Source organism: Bombyx mandarina, chromosome 25, assembly GCF_030267445.1.
Source record: "Bombyx mandarina strain Sakado chromosome 25, ASM3026744v2".
NCBI classification, from domain to species: domain Eukaryota; kingdom Metazoa; phylum Arthropoda; class Insecta; order Lepidoptera; family Bombycidae; genus Bombyx; species Bombyx mandarina.
In genome coordinates this window covers 5,586,134-5,604,012 of record NC_143231.1, presented here as the reverse complement: position 1 = coordinate 5,604,012, position 17,879 = coordinate 5,586,134, and the positions used below count along the sequence as shown (strand labels likewise).

General features: G+C 37.0%; 1 protein-coding gene across 7 annotated transcripts; it reads left to right on the top strand.

Annotated features, from left to right (window-relative positions):
* Positions 1 to 216: 216 nt before the first annotated feature.
* LOC114245735 (uncharacterized) lies at positions 217 to 16,879 on the top strand. Of its 7 annotated transcripts, none has more exons than XR_016325411.1 (12): positions 217 to 395; positions 6,073 to 6,288; positions 7,742 to 8,356; positions 9,685 to 9,736; positions 10,111 to 10,199; positions 10,301 to 10,352; positions 10,822 to 10,931; positions 11,871 to 11,955; positions 12,958 to 13,087; positions 13,830 to 13,885; positions 14,660 to 14,695; positions 14,848 to 16,879. XR_016325411.1 is itself a non-coding variant. In XM_028177999.2 (11 exons), the coding sequence occupies exons 3-11, from the start codon at positions 7,813 to 7,815 to the stop codon at positions 14,920 to 14,922; spliced, it is 1,173 nt and encodes a 390-aa protein (XP_028033800.2). In that variant the 5' UTR covers positions 217 to 395; positions 6,073 to 6,288; positions 7,742 to 7,812; the 3' UTR covers positions 14,923 to 16,879. The 7 variants fall into 7 exon arrangements, 4 of the variants coding, with proteins under 4 accessions (XP_028033800.2, XP_089594729.1, XP_028033799.2 ...); XR_016325412.1 differs by having other exon boundaries at positions 289 to 395; positions 6,113 to 6,288; XM_028177999.2 differs by lacking the exon at positions 13,830 to 13,885.
* Positions 16,880 to 17,879: the final 1,000 nt, after the last annotated feature.

Here is a 17,879-nt window from a genome sequence, read left to right as displayed (position 1 = left end):
CGGCTTCGTCCTATCGTTGGGGGTCCCGATCAGGTGGCGCGCCGCCTCTACATGGGGGTGGTGCCATGCGCAGACCCGCGAGAATGTCGCCGCGCTGCGACGTCCGCAGCACGTGATCGCGGTTAACGAACAAATGACGAACAAACTATTAAAAATAATAAAAAAAACCGAAAATCAAAAGAGGGGGCCAAATTCATTAAGCCATCATTATCTATTTAATCTATGGTCCACAACATAGATTATACACTTAATATTGTCCACCACAAAGTGCCTGCCTAATCTGTATTCTGTGCTGTATGTAAATTGTAAATAATGTTGTTGTTGTGAATTTAAAGAAAGACAATAAAATAATAAGTTACAGAGATAAAAGAAATAAATGCAAATTTCAGAAACAGGTAAACCCTATTGTTTTTAATTTTTTATTGCTTATATCGAAAGAACGAGCTCACGACTCACCTAATGTTAGTACTTTGCGGCAGAAATAGGCACGATAGTGGTCCTGCTCGTGCAAGCTAAAAGCGCCCTACCACTTCTTAATAAGTAAAAATTGAGCTTCTGTACTGATTGTTTATATTGATATTTAACCAAATCTTAGAATACGCTTAACTAATCTGTTGGTCAATATTTTGTAAAGAATTAGACTAACTAGGTATAGAATGAAGGTACATTTTAGGAGCCCCCAACTTTGATCCTTGATCCTAACTGCCCATCATTGGGGTGATGAGATGTAAGCTATAACAGTTTGATTATACTCTTAGATATGTCTTAGTTTTTTTCACTTTAGCAATCTTTTAGCTTTAGTTTTGTATTGGGTCTCTCTACCCTTTGAAAGTAATGAAATTCTGTAGATTTTGCTTCGTGAGCCTACATTCTTCAATTTAAAGGCTTAACAAGCTGTTTGTACTTAAATATAAAAGTCCTATAGACGAATATTTTGACTTTGTTTTAGTGCAGTTGTGGGCATTTTTTTAAACATCTTGTATTAACCGAACAAGGTTAGAAACTGGTTAAGTTTACCCATTATTGTTGTCAATTACCAATGTGCCATATTTAATCATGGGTCTCATTATAAGGCTATAGAACAAATATGTGACATGTGTGCGATCCCCATGTTTTGTCTAGAATCTTTAAATATATATAGATTTCTTTAAAATAAATTCAAAATCCCAAAAGTACTACTGTTATGCTACTCCAATTAAAGTTTTTTTAAATGACCTTTAGATACTTGCCTTTTGTTTATTTATTTTTATTGCTTAAGTGCCTTAAGTTAAGTAGTTACCGGAGCCCATAGAGATCTATAACGTAAATACCATCACCTATCTTGAGTTTTGGTTCTAAGATTACAGTTTTTACAGTACAACGGCTACCCCACTCTACAAACCGAAACGACTTACTTCTTTACGTAAAGAAATAGGCAGAGTAGTGGTACTTACCCGTATGGACTCACAAGATGTCCTACCACCAGTACAAGTCCTACCACCAGTGAATGAAGTTGTGAATATGCCTTCTTTAATGCCTAACATTTGTGTAGTAGGTCATATGGTTTGGTCATTGTTTTTTTAATGTGGATTGGATCACCTCTGAATTTTCCAGTAACAATAATCACAAGGTCTCCCATATATGCAATAATCAACAAAATTATACATATATTTTTAGTCTGTATGATTTCTCAAATGAGTCAGTTTTACCAGTATACAAGATAGGAGTAAAGCATATTTCTTTGTGCACTTTCTATGCTTAGAATTACATTGTGAGTATGAAAGCTTATCAGCTGATCTACCCCTACAGAGCATTGGAAATGAGCATTGTACATGGTCACTCACATAAAGCCTTTATATAAATTGGAAACTAATTAATGCTTTGGACAGAAATAGGCAAGAAAATGGTACCTACTTAAGGTAACTTGCAGGTAGTCAAGACAAGTGATTTTCCATATCTAGATTTTTGTCTTTATATTTTATTCCTTGATTGTGCAAATTAAAATCCATTAAATTAACATCCATTAAAAAAAACGTCTTCAGGATTCAAAGTCCGATATAGCCACAAGGAGCAATTTAAGTTTTTTAAGGATCACCTCGATATTTATTGAAATATAGTTTTGTAACTATATTTACAAACCAACAATTTTATCCTGAATTCGAATTTTCCCTTTAGAGCTTTTCTATTGGAAATAAAATTAATGCAAGATATACTAAACAGATCAGACAGTTTTCGTAGAGATAAGTTGTTTTGTAAAAAGATAAAAAAGTGTTTTTTTTATTTTTTATTGTTTAGATGGGTGGACGAGCTCATAGCCCACCTGGTGTTAAGTGGTTACTGGAGCCCATAGACATCTACGACGTAAATGCGCCACCCACCTTGAGATATCAGTTCTAAGGTCTCAGTATAGTTACAACGGCTGCCCCCCCTTCAAACCGAAACGTATTACTGCTTCACGGCAAAAATAGGCAGGGTGGGGGTACCTTTTTTTTTTTTTTTTTTTTTTTTCGGGTAGAGGGCCGAACCTCCTACGAGGTCCCCGCGCAAAAGGGGCGCGCGGGGTATGTGAGACTCTACGATCTGCATGGTGTTATGAGCAGACCGCGGGACCAAGGATTTTAGGGCCCACCCACTAAACGACTCCCCTGCACTCTTACACCCGACGTCCGATCCCCTCCGAGGTCAGAACCCGGATGAGGTAGGGGGGTTACCGCGGTCAACACTACAACCAGACGGCGCGGCTCACCCCAAGGACGCCCAGCCGACGGAGCCTTCGAGGCGAATCGAAGGCTCTGAAACGTCGGCCGTCTCGGTACGGCAGCCCGTCGGGCCGCCCAGACGGTGCCGCTGGTGTCCCGGAATACCCCGCTGGACCAGAACCAGCCTGCCGGGTCGGGACGCGATACACCGTCGACCGGTCGCTCTATTTACTCCATGGCAGCGCGCTAGAGTGCTGGTAGCGCGCCGCGCGGCCTCACCCCCTCAGGTCGCCCCTTGACCTTCACCGGGGGGAGTTCGCCTCTTACAGGGGCCGAAGTCGGACAAAAGCCCTTCTGCGGCCCCCGGCTCGGCGGCGACGGATAGGTGCGGAGAGGGATGAGCTCTCCCTCTCTCGTTCCGCCGCCTCCTTCTGCGAGATGGTGCACTCGCAGAAGTCGAGCATCGCCTTCCAGGACTCATCGCTGCCGAGCATCGTAGCCACGACAGTCGGCAGCGACAAGTCCGGTCCTATTTGCGAGACAAGGACACGGCGTTGCTCCACCCATGCGGGGCAATATGCGAGCGTATGCTCGACCGTGTCCTCGTCGCAGTCACAGTGGTGACACTCCATCGTCGGTTCCCTCCGGGCAACGCGATGCAGGTACCGGCCGAAACACCCATGGCCGGTAAGCATTTGCGTCAACCGGAAGGTGAGACGCCCTTGGTCACGGTTCGCCCATTTCGCGAGGACCGGGCGCACCGCCTCGACAGTCCGGAGACCGGCCGACGGGTCCGCCAAGCGGCGAGACCACGCCTCCAACACAGACCGCCGAGATTGGAGCCTCCGCGCTCTAATTGCTCCTTCTCCGGGACGTGGTTCCCCCCTGTCGCGAAGGTCACAACGCCACGCATAATCGGCAGCGAGCGCCTCCGCCTCCAGGTCCCAGGGAGGCGTCCCGGCAGGGTGGGGGTACCTACCTGCGCGGACTCACAAGAGGTCCTAACCCCAGTAAAACATTATTATACCATAATTACGCAGATTTAAGACGAGTGTTGAGGGGAGTTTTGTAGTAGGTGACCTACACCATCTTGGCAGTCCTACATATACCGCGTGCCTCCTGGGTGACCGGGACCCCTTAGGAGGTTTGCCATACGGCCCAAAAAACTGGAACGTTTTCAGAATCAGTATATCTGGTTTTATTTTAAATTTACGAAGTTCTCGAGTTTCGAAGTTTCAAAGTCTGGTTTTATTTTCTAAGTCGTCGTGGCCTAAAAGATAAAACGTCCGGTGCATTCGTATGTAGCAATGCATCGGCGCTCGAATCCCACCGGCAGATATCATTTTTTCAATTAAATACGTGTTTAACAAATGTTCATGTTTGACTTCCACGATGAAGGAATAACATCGTGTAATAAAAATCAAACTCGCAAAGTCATAATTTGCGTGATTACTTCTGGTAGGACGTTTTGTAAGTCCGCAAGGGTAGGTACCACCACCCTGCCTATTTCTGCCGTGAATCAGTAATGCGTTTCCGTTTAAAGGGTGGGGCAACCGTTGTACTGTTAAAAGGGTGAGACCTCGGAACTCACGTCTCAAAGTGGGTGACGGCTTTTACGTTGTAGATGTCTATGAGCTCTGGTAACCACTGAACACTAGGTGGCCCGTGAGCTCGTCCGACTATCTAAGCAATAAAAAAATCGCGATTCCGGTTTTATGACCGTTTGTTGGATTTCCAGGCCGAATTGGTGTAATTATCGATTCGGTAGCGTCAAGGCTTTTTCGTAAGTGAACGGTCGTCTTTGTGTGTTGTCATAAAAAAAAATCTGCGTTTATATTTTTCGCACATAACAAGTAATTTATTGTCTGTCCCAATTTCTCTATGGTAGGTTTATATATTACACTCATTCCCAGTCTAAAAAGATCGGACACTAAGTGTTTATTATCCTGTACTATATGTATGTTATCATAAATATCCGTTAATTTATATATATGTACATATATACATAAATAGTGAATATTGCATTTCTGTTGTCGTTACCCTTCTTTATAGTTGTCGCTCCGTCTTTGTTTCGTCTTTGTTACATAATTAAATTCGTCTTTGTACATGTAATATTAATATTTTTATCTTTGTGTTATTTGTTTACAATAAAGATAAAATATAAAAGTCCGTGAAGGCAATATCATGGCTACATTATAAAAATAACACAGTGTAAACTGTTCTCATTCACCAAAAAATAAATAAATATATAATTTCTATACCATTTCTGTAAAAAAATTATTAGGACTCTTTAACAAAATTCATAATAAACGTAATCAAAACATTGTGGCCATTACCTACAACGTCTTGATTATGTTTGTTATCTATATATTAATACGTGAAGCAAAAACTTTGTATCCCTTTTTACGGAAATTGCGCGGACGGAGGACTATGAAATTTTCCACACTTATAGAGAATAAAGAAAAGAAGTGCACATTGCTAATATTTTTTTAAATAATGCATAAAAGATACATTAAATCAATAAAGAAAACATTACACACACTACATACCATGTATTTGACGCACACACGCAAGCATACTATTTATTGTCAAACTTTTGTTCTTGACGTCTGTGGTCAAATTGAGATTAAATATTGTTTGTCTTTGTTATTATTTTTTATAGTGTAGTCTTGGCGAAATTTGTGATTATAGAAGTATAAAATATTATGATTATAATAGTGTACAAACTTACAATTTCAATTAATTATAGTCGAATTTCGACTACTGCGGGACCTCTAGTACATTTAAATCCTGTATCATTGACGGTTGTTTATATTCAAACTATATAAAATATAAATATGTAAGTGTATTTGTCTCTGTTTTTACACGGCAAAGAATTATAGTTGGGGTCCAGGCTATCATTTGTGTTTTATCTGATTATTCAAATATTTAAACATCAAGTATGTACGTGCGTATATATACAAACTTATAAGTACATACATATATTATTATATGACATACGACGTCTATCTCATACTGCCATACATAAGTTGTATTGTGTCATTTCAAAAATTACTTCGCAACAATGCGTTCGGATTTGAAGGTTGGGTTGCGCCGATATAGCTTATTAGGTGTATGGCGGCGTTTACTTTGTTGATGTCTATGGGCCCTAACCACCTAACACCGATAGGTTGTGAGCTCGTTCACTCGACTATATAAAAAACGACAACAAACAGCCTGGCGATAAGCGATGCGTAGATTCTAATAATATTCTTTCGGTGCCATTAAAAAATACTTAGACCATTGATTGGTTTTTCTTTTACGTTTATCACGTACCAAATACATTAATGTACAATTTGTACAATATTCAATAAAAAACCGCGATGCACGTCACTAGTTATATCAACAAATATAGATATTCTGCAATCAAGTCTACCTGTATTGACGATGTGCAGTATCGCTGCGCCCTACGCTACGATTTCGCCACGCCCATCACTTTGCGCCGCCGCATTACCGATCCTGGGCGCCTGACTTCAGTTTCTGACACGGATTTATATCAAATTTATTGGCTCAAATTTAAATTAAGGCTTCCTAGACGACGGCAACTACACAGGACAATTGCACATATGAGGTAGGTATAAGTGTCGCTCTTAAACGTAGAATTAATATACCCAAAATACTTAGTTTACAATGAGTTATAATTACGTATTAGTACATTTTGTGGATACTAAAAAAAACCATTAAGTTTTTAAATGTTTGATATAAAGTGTTTTCCATTGTAATCAAATACTGATGAGATTAGCATATTTTTAACGAAACAGTGACATATGATTGTCACAATTTTGTCTTTGTTATCTTGTTTATTTTTAGCCCGCTGAGTTTTTCGTGGGATCTACTCAGCCGGTTCCGATTCCGATCCGGTATTAGGTGCATTCGCGAAACAGCTGCCTTCGAGCTATTAAGCCTCCGGAAGCACTCGGGCAGATGTTAACAAACCCAACCCTTTTCCTGCTGTGCCCGTGTTCGTCCATCTGTCCTGTTGAAATCGGAAAAGCCTGCGGGCTACCTGTCATTCTTAGATACGAAAAAGCTCCGAGTATCGGAGAATTTTGACCCGTTAAACATTATCGCTGGAACTTTTTTTTGCAACCGAACTAATGTTGTAGTACTAGTGATAAGGACACATTGCTGCCCGTCCCGTGCGAAAAGAATCGCAAACATATGCTGTGCCGAATCCACGTCGCAGACGCTGTACTGGTGGTAGGACCCCTTGTGAGGCCGCACGGGTGGGTACCACCGCCCTGCCTATTTCTGCCGTGAAGCAGTAATGCGTTTCGGTTTGAAGAACGGGGCAGCCGTTGTAACTATACTGAAACCTCAGAACTTATATCTCAAGGTGGGTAGCGCATTTACTTTGCTGATGTCTATGGGCTCCAGTAACCACTTAACACCAGGTGGGCTGTGAGCTTGTCCACCCACCTAAGCAATAAAAAAACCCAGCACTCCTTTGTGGGTTTCTTTCTGATAGGGTGTCAGTAATTATCGTAGAAAGCACCTTCGTCACCCACAAGCTGAAGTATCCTTAGTCACGATTCAGCAAAGATTTGAGTACGGAGCGAATGGCGATTCGAGCTCCACATCCTTTTTCCATTAGCGCAAACGGATGCGATAACAAGGGCCGAGCGGATATCTGCGATTGGAGATGATCCGTTTTAGTATTGTACTACATGCACTCCAGCTCATTGCATGATCTATTTACTTTGGAAATTTAGATGCCATCGAAACAGTTTTTTTTTTTAAATGAAGAACAGAAACGCGAAACATTAAAAAAAACCTTATAGTTTTGTTTTATTAATACTATTTTATGAAGTCGTTATGCCCCAAAAGGATAAGAAGTCCGCTGTACTTTTTTTATCGAGCGATGTGATTGTTCAAATGCCTCTAATTATATACGAAACGATAGAATATACGATTGGCCAGATTTATTTTTTAAAGCGCAAGCGCTTTCGTTTCTTAACTGGGCTAGAGAGCACTTAAAGGTAAGTAAACAATATATATATAATAACATATTTGTTACGTTTTAGGCAATACAAAGTTCCCGAGTATAGGGGATGAAGATTCTGTCAATTTTCGGCCATCGCCGAACTTCAGACTTATGAAAAAATACTTAAAATACAAGTTCGGGGAGGAGAGTCACTCGCCCCAATATCATGGAGTAGCAGAAATCTCAGAAGCAGAAGCGATGAAAAGAAAGAAACATGAGCAGACAGAGAAGGTTCATCCACCATTACCTAACCGCCCACCGCTGCCGCCGCCGGAACCACTCCTTGCAAATTTCAAAAAGGAAATCAATGAAGACGAGGATACTCCTTCAATAACCATAAATATCAAGAAAGATCCAACTGAGAATTATGAAAAGCCTAATGACGTCGAAGAGACCATGTGTCGTAATTTTGTGCGAAACACTTGCAATCGTGGTGCGTCATGTAGATATCTCCACAAAATAATACATTCCCAACTTAAAGGAGTTTACAGATTCTGTATTGATTTTGAAAATAAAAAGTGCACACGTGCAGAATGTTCATATGCTCACGCCACAGTGCACGAGAAAGAACATTTCTTCAGAACGGGCTATTTACCACCAAATACATTGAGCCATATCAAGAAAAAAACAGTCCAACCTCCAGCTAAAACCAAAGGTAAAAAATTATATACTATCGTGGTGGATGGTATTTAAATATACATAATAATAGTATATTACTGATACTTTAAGATTTAGATTTATAACATAAATATTATCCGGTAACATGTATTTAAAAAAAAATCGTTACCGGTAAAATTACACTATAGATCGTATGGCGAACCAAATAAAAGTCAAATGCTAAGTCACTCACCCTCCGATTTCAAAAAGCAAATTAGAAAATAAGCAGTAAAATATTGTTTGCTTTTTGTGCGTGTTTGTATCTTTTGTAAGTGATCTCGAATAGGATTAAAATGAGAAAATAAGCAGTAAAATATTATTGTTTGCTGCCCTACGCGCGTGTTGTAAGTGATCTCGAATAGGATTACCACAGTAATACCGGGAAGTGTCGTAAAATACGACTAAAAGATTGAGCGAAGAATGAGCAGCAGTGTTCTTGTTCATGACTAAAAGGAGTGATTACGCTAACGAAGATATTCCGGACAAAACCCTGTACGATATTACGTTATAATATAAATGAAATACTGAACTTCTAAAGGCGGGGGAAAACTCGATTCTTAAGGCTCTTTAGAAGTCCGATCAATTCAGTTCCGCCATGATCGAAGGGAAGACGTCGGGGGCGTGGACATGGTTTTTTTTTTTTTTTGCCCTTGTAGGCAGACGAGCATACGGCCCACCTGATGGTGAGTGGTTACCGTCGCCCATGGACTTCAGCAATGCCAGGGGCAGAGCCAAGTCGCTGCCTACCGCTTAATACTCTCCACAAGCCTCGTTTGAAGGACCTCCTCGGTTGGCTATTAAGTCCACCGTTTTTGTACTGTCTCTCACCTCCACTCTGTCACCGGTTTTCGTAACGTCTGTTCTCGAGAGTTATTATGAATGGTCTCGTGTGTAGGTTCGACGAATTCGATTTCCTGAAAAAAAAAACCTAGATCACGCTAGATACTATAGGTACTTGAGACCGTAGAACTTATATCTCAAGGTGGGTGGCGCATTTACGTTGTAGATGTCTATTAGCTCCAATAACCACTTAACACCAGGTGGGCTGTGGGGTCGTCCACCAATCTACACAATAAAAAAAAAGATACGCTGAGTGAGAATCACCTCACTTTTCCTGATTCACTTCGAACGAATGCCGCCATCCTCCTTTAAGACACAATGTCGAAGTCGAAGTGTGACGTCACGGTCCCGATTAGGTATTGTATTATAGAACGGCTTCCCCAGCCATTACTAGTAGATCGATGGATATCTTTCCACTTCGACTTACGATATATCCTTAATAGTGGTTTAAAATTGTTATGACTTGTTACGTAAAATCCCTTTCAGAAACATCATCCGAGCTGTCGGCGAATTATACCGGCACTACATACCCTCATAGGTATGTTTTACGCTATATTAAAATAATTAGATTCAAATAATCGAAGAATTTATACTGAAAACTAAAAGTAACTGGGCGCGTTACTCTCAGAATGCTCAAATTTAAAACATCACTTTAAAATACTACGGCAAGCCGCCCACGAGTGTTATGTGCTCACAATCTTGTTGCTAATCTGATTAGACTGCAAACAAAACTGGATAATTTTCAAGTCTACGCCAACAATAATATTATCCACAATTAACCTTCATCAACAACAATGATATGCAACAAACAACTTCAGCAACAATGATATTATCTTGCCTTAGCAAAAATTTTACTTGCTTAACCTTCGAGACCCAAAAAACATAAATTATAAAAACGTTCTCTGTCTACAGCACCACTTCTGTTCCGATGTACACAAATGCTTCGAATATAAGCATGATGCAAAATCCATACGAGAAGCAATGGCCGGAAATGGAAGACAGTAAGTACTCTTTACTCGATTCTCGATTCGCTCACAACGAAAATATCTCGCATTTATTTCGTATGAAACTATTTATTATTACTTGGAAATCTATTTTTCAGAATCGTCGCCCGAGATGGCATATTATAGTGGGCATCCATCTTATCCTCACAGGTGAGTTGAACGCCATTTGACCATACGTTGAGGCATTTTTTTTGTTAATATTCCAGTAATATAGGCAACTGCCTGTCAATGAAAGTCTATTTGGAAGATAGAGAAACAAACTTTTCAGTTGACACGAAGACAATCATCGCTATTAAACCCGAACAAAACTGTTCATTAAACATATTTTTAATTGGTTTTAATTCTAAATTGTGTACATTAAAGCATACTCTATACTATCGAAGAAAAAGTCCAAAACGAGAAGCTTAACTTGTTACAATGAATGTCGGTATACAAAGTTTCTTTTATTAGATCAAAAGATCTTGGCGTCTAGCTTAGGCATGGTGGCTGTGTTTGTCACTAAAACCTTATCTACTTTTTTAAGCATTTCAAACTTAACATTAGTGGACAGCCTTAGCCTCGCAGCACAGATTATAAATGATACATTTTTGTAGCTACTTTGAATTTTTTTTATCTACAGTACGAGCACAGGTTACCCAAACGCTCCGCCCAATACGCCTATAGTGCAAAATCCATACGCCACTGTAATGTCTCCTACGAAGAGGCAGTGGACAGAAATGGAAGAACCCGGTAAGTGGTAAAGGATATTAGACACATAGAATACTGCCAATTAATCTTTTTGTTAACTGCGGTGGACAGAGGCTCTTCTACGCCTTGAACCGACGCTTGCTGTAGAGGATAGATTGGGTTATGAAGACGATGGTGAAGCGACGCAGTGTCGCAGGTACACACTCATTGCAACATTCATCCCCCATTATCCTCCTTCCCCTCCTTGCGTTGTATTACTTCACTGCTGAGTGTCGTGACAGCCCTTCTGTAGGTATCACCTCCTCACGCACGATCCTAATTTTAATTTATTAATCAGTAACATTCATTAGAGACAGATTATAACTAAATAATTTAGTTACATGTTCTATATGAGAGATTGCAATGAATAATTATTATTCTATTTTTTGTTTTTGCATATTTATTTTCTTAATAAATACTATGTTAAACAACGTCACTGCTAAGATGAATCTAAACACACCACATAGTTGAAATCCGTCAGAAGATTTAAGCTGTAGAACGTGACAAATAATTATACACACTAATACACATTATATATACATATTATGTACATTTCCCAATAATACAAAGCTATAACCAAAAAAAAATACAAAAAAGGATCACTCAAAAGCCACTACTGGTCGGGTCTTGATAAAATTTAAACGGTATCATGAGACGAAGCTCTCAAAAAAAAAAAGAATCATAAAAATCGCATTCATTTAGAAAAAAATTCTGATGTGTAATATGAGTGTGTTATAGTCGAACTCAGAACTTCCTTCTTATTTCTAAATCGGTTAAAAACGGTTACAGTTTGGCTGACTGCGTGTATTAATTTAAATTTCACACAAATATTTTTTTAGATTGTTTTTTCTATTTGTGTATAATATCTTGTAGGGTACTTGTGTATAAATGGTGTCTAAATCTATAGTGAAATTTGATTATTTTTTTTGGTTCGTTTACCAGGGAGTCAACCCACGCACGAGTACGCAGAGTACGCTGAAACGGCTGGATCCAAGAAATGCAGAAACTGTGACGTCAACGAGTTCAGGTAACACGTGTTCAATGTGTGAAGAAAATTTATGGTGGTTATTTTTTATCAAAATGATTGTATTTTGAAATGTTAAATGATTTGAATGAATGAATTTTGAATGTGCTGAATGAAATATGAAATGTCATGTTTTGAATGAATTCGTTTGTGTAACGAATTTTTTTTTTTTTATACCTATGCCTACCTATGCTGATAGCCTTGAGAGGCTATTTCAGCGTAACCTTAACTAATACATGAGCTCAGGGGCTCAAACCGGAGCGATGTTAACACTGGCCCTAGCAAGAGCAGTGCTTCGCAGAATCTACCACCGGATCAGAAACGCGACCCGCTGAGAAGATCCGGCGAGAAACTCAGTGGGCTGTGTCTGAGGGTAAAATCGATGAAAATGAAATGCACGCACGAAAAAATGTAACGTTCCGCCTAAGCCTGAACATGCAAGCTAGAGGGGCGCGATCGGCCCAAGCGTTGGCTTGTGACAAATTTATGTCTCTTCTCGCGTGACGTCAGCGCTAGCAATACGAATAGTTCTATTAAATCATATTACGTGTATTAACTATGTTAATAGTTCTGCTACTGATGTTATCACGCAAAAATATCGTCCATAAACCGATTTTAGAGAAAATCCATTTTTACACGCTTTATATTAGCTTCACCTTTATGTATGGTTGTATATTTGTATGTTTGTAACTGACTCCTTTAGATGCGATTTTGACCCACTTTAAACGGCCAGATTTTATTCAAACTTTGTAAATTTATTGAGGATCGATGACAATTCAATATTTAAAAAAAAAAAAGAAAAAAAAATTGAAAAATTGGAATTCAATTAAAAAATGAAAAATAAATAATAGTTAAAAAAAACTAAAAAACACGCTTTATATAAAATTCAACTAAAAAATAAATAAATTAATTAATAAATTTAAATTTTTAGTTTTTTTAAACTATTATTTATTTTGTTTGTTTATATGTTTAAATTTTGAATGTCAGTTTTTTTTTTTGTATCAGATTCCAGCATAACAAAAACAAAATCATGAAAATGATAAAAGACACAGACGACTTGAATCATCGCGTGGGGCAAATAACTAAAAAGAACACTAAATTGAATGAAGTACTTGTGCTGCTCGTCGAAGTTGTGGTGCGTATCTGTTCATTCGGTTTAGATGATAGCTCAACTAACTAGCGAATTTGTTTTAAATAATTACTGGATTCTATAATTACAGGAACAAAGGTGTCATCCGTCTTAGTACATAATAAGTTCCAGGTCCTTAGGTGTCTCAATACAAAATAGACTCACTTAACTGCACTCACATGGTCAGAATTGATCAATAAATTTTCAATCTCAGTTTTCATATGCCTTTTTGAAAATCATCAAAGCTGCCGGAAATATATTTTCAAATTAAATGTAAAAAGTAGTTGAAGGTAGGAAAATACTGCCCTGACATTGCTGGTGTCCATCAGGCTGTCCGTTCTTTCAATTCAACAACTAAAAAAAAACATATGTTAGGTTTAGTTACTAATTTAAAAAAGTGGTTCTAACATGTCTAACATATTACTGGTGGTAGGAACTCTTGTGAGTCCGCACGGTTAGGTACCACCGCCCTGCCTATTTCTGCCGTGAAGCAGTAATGCGTTTCGGTTTGAAGGGTGGGGCAGCCGTTGTAACTATACTGAGATCTTAGAACTTATATCACAAGGTGTGTGGCGCATTAACGTTGTAGATGTCTATGGGCTCCAGTAACCACTTAACACGAGGTGGGCTCTGAGCCCGTCCACACATCTAAGCAATAAAAAAAAAGTCCACTTGATAAATATATGTGAACTGTTATGGCAATAAAATGAAGCGTTATTTTTTTTCATGAACTCCTGGACTAACACAGATAAGACGCACGTATCGCTAGTGCAACTGTGCTGTTAGTCATATCCTGTCCAACAGGTACTATTTTTTTCTGGCATGTAATCATGAGTTAGCGTTAAAACCACTCCAGTCTTTGAATGGAATCCTATTTGTATCTCGGCTCCGGCTATTTCTGTTGTAATAACAAAGCCTTTATAAAATTTTAAAGCTTAGCCTTATTGATGTATGTTTGAATTTGACCTTTGCACTGCGAATTGTTTTTATTCATTATTTAATTTGCTTAGATCAGCGGTCGGGGAACCGGGGTAAATTACCCCAAATGGGGTAAAATGAAATTTTAGGGGGTAAAAATGAAACTTTTGTGAGTAAAAAAAAATATAGAAGTGAAACTTCTTTAGAATCGTTAAATTTTTAGTTGTTGTTTTCTTTTCAAAATTATCATGGGGGCTATAATATGAAAGATACTAAAAAGAAGCGATTTCGTTTATTTTTGTTCTTCGCCCTGCGATAATATCATCTTACACAAAAATATTTTGGGGTAATAATTAAAAAAGTGCCCCGACCGCTGGCTTAGATCAATGATGATTAAACATATTTGTGTACGTGCTAGCATGGATTACTTTCGTCTCCCTGCGTTTAGTATGGGAGGCAAGGCTAAGTAATTCTTAGTTTCTGTGTAATTGGCATATAAAAACTCTCTAGCTCACTATGATCTTACATAAGTTTGCAGCAAAAAAAAGTATAAATGCAATATTAAATAACCCACACTGTAGTTATTATAAATATATGTAGCTATGCGTTGTTGCTGTGTTGATAAGAGAAGTCATGTGATGTTTGGTTTTTGTTTTTCAGACCGAGCATTGTAACCCGGGTATCACTGATGAAACGGTAAATATTTTTTTATAATTAACAGCTCAAATGTAAACTTTTTATTTCAGTTGAATAAGATATTTTGGTTTTTTTTGTACATAAGCATCTCATATGAATTTCATTTATGACATCAGGGGTTTGAATTTTAATTAGTGTCACGAATATTTCAGAATTTTGATGGAAGTACAATGGCTGAAGAATCTGAAGAGTCTGACATGTTATCGGGAGATATGAATTATTATTAAATTAGTATTAGTTACGAATTTATTATTGCAACTATTGCAATTATTCTAACAATTAAGACAACATTTAGATTCCAGATACAAAACGCAAAATACACCATAATAAGAAACTTTTCTTTCCTACTTTATTTTTTAACAAGTGCGATAAGTTTTTTAGTCCACAAACTGGTTGTGTATAATGAAAGCAACCATGTTTTCAATATTAGCTATAAAGTAAAAATGCATTAGAAATGAATAAGAAACAAGTTAAATAATCATTTTACCTCTTTTTGGCTTAGGTGTTTTATGAAAACAACTTTATAGTAATAAAAACAAAATCATTATAACATATGACACAGATTCCATATGATGAATCAAGAGATCTAGAATCAAGACCGGTGATAGCATCAACACCGGTATAGTACATACTGCAATATACACAATACGCTCAATTAAAGTTATCAATAATTTATTTAAACATTACTGATAAACGGATCTGTGTCGAAATCAACGTGTGACGTCATGATACCATTGTGTAATAAACCTAAAGATTAAGTATTGATATTGGCTAAACACGCGTGTAATGTTAAAACCTTAACGGGTTTAGGTATTAAAACTTATTCGTAAATAATTTCATAGAACTGAGGATGAGACTACTTAGCCGTTACAGGCTTATTTTTAAAGAAATTTGGAGGACTTGCTTAAGAACTGGGAAGATGAATTCAAAGATATGTACCCGTTACACACACACTGAGAAACATCAATCAAAATCTCAACTACCCCCATTTTGAGTTTTGCAGGTTATAAATACATTTTTACTTCAAGACAAGTCAGAGAGCTTGCAGAAAATGGGCATGTCTATTTTTCATGGTATATTTTATATTATATATAACTTCTTTTAAATTCGTCACCATCAACAATTATAATATTCACAAAAGATCCCAAAGGTCAAGATTGCAGGCAATACTTAACCGGATCTTAAATAGCTCTTTTCGATTTGATACACTCGGTATTTTAGAGGATAACAAACCGAACACTGGTGTCTGAATGTTGTTTTAAATAATATAAATATTATTGTAGATTTCTCGGAACATTACTATTTTATCGTATGTATGTTTTATGTTTGTTTCTAATTTGTTCGTCAATGACATGATTATTTACACAATTATAAAGTGCTCATTTTATACATTGCATGCATTGTGCATTTTATAACTAAATGCAAAACGTATGTTAATGATATTTATAAATGTTCCAGGATACTATTTTTAATAATGATACGATACTTTTGTGACGGAAATTTATAGTTTCTGCTGCTTTTTTATTTATCTCTGTATTTATTCCTTCAATACATTTACCTACAATATTTATAAATAAAATAAATTTTACAAATATACGTAAACTGTGGTAAATAATATACCTACTGAAAATCCACAGAATATAACTACATAAGATCTTAACGGGCAAAAGCCACAAATTTATGTGAATTACTATTAAGAATCTCCATTATACTCAGAGAAACCATTGAAATTCATAAGCTAGAAGATAAAACTAGATTTCATCTTGAAATTTTGAGATGTCATAACAAACACATTATTATTGTATATCAAACATATTTCTGCTATAATCATAATAACGTAGTTCATAAATGTTAGTGGATTTAAAAAATATTTTAATATTAGTCATACCAAATTTATTACAGACAAGTTTGTAAGAAAAAATGGTAACGCTTGTTTTCTTTAGTTTTCCAGTGACAGATACTATATTTGTTTACATTGCATTTACATTTGTTTATATTATTAAGTTTTTTATTTTATTTACTTTGTATGTTTTTAATTGTTATCATTATTTATTTGGATAAATATATTTTTAGGGATTTTACCTCTTTGATGTTTAGATGAGTAAGTCTATATTTCGGTACTATTAGTATTGATGTTCGCCATACCAATTGAAATGTATACCTACTAATAAATAATTAAAAATATTTGACTTTTATTACTTAATAAGATAATCTTAAGGAATACTTTACATGTGTTTACAATGGTTTAAAAAGCTACAATTTCTAGAATCCGCAATCTGCTCAGCGCCGCGCGAGTTCGTTCATGGCCTATTATTATTTACTAGCGACCCGCCTTCGCTTCGCTTCGGAAACATGAAATTTTATTACTGATTATTTACATCACATTAGAAACCTCAAACATAACAGCATTTCTCCACTATTTAATGGATGCTATTATACATATAAAACTTCCTCTTCAATCACTCTATCTATTAAAAAAAAACACGTCAAAATCCGTTGCGTAGTTTTAAAGATTTAAGCTTACATAGGGACAGACAAATATAGGGACAGAGAAAGCGACTTTGTTTTATACTATGTAGTTATTGTACTCTATATCTGCACACGCTTACTTAGCGTTGGTACCGGAAATCATTTACATCACAAAGTGAATGTTGTCACGGGCCTTGAGACTTGTATAACTACTCTCCCTCCATTAAAAAAAAAAATGCAATAATAGTCGGAACAGTGGTACCTACATGTGCAGACTCGCATTTCGCCTTAGCACCAGTAAAAGCAATAACCGCATGGCGTGTACATACATTCTATCACGAGTTTTTTATTTTATTATAAATATATTAATTATGATTATGCTATAATTATTATTAATATATTATTTCATTTACACTAACGTTGCTTCAAATTTTGTATTTAAAAAAAAACGACGTATTACTTTAAAAATGCTATTAACCTTGAAATTTAACCTAACCCAAAGTAATGGAAAACCTAATATGAATAAAGAAGAGACCATAAAACAGCATGTAAAACGAACGTTGCTTTACGTTGGAAAACATAGGAAACGTTATGAACGAACGAATGTAATTACGGTAGCTATTTACACTTCGCACACGCAATGTCACTGAATTCGAACCATTCCAAATTTTCCTTTTTTAAATTTAGAATCCATAGTTATATAAAATACTAGCGA

Excerpts from the sequence above, each read along its gene's own strand:
- LOC114245735 (XM_028177998.2), top strand. Across the intron at positions 10,200-10,300 it reads ATGGCCGGAAATGGAAGACA|AATCGTCGCCCGAGATGGCA; the intron begins GTAAGTACTCTT and ends TCTATTTTTCAG. Across the intron at positions 11,956-12,957 it reads TGTGACGTCAACGAGTTCAG|ATTCCAGCATAACAAAAACA; the intron begins GTAACACGTGTT and ends TTTTTGTATCAG.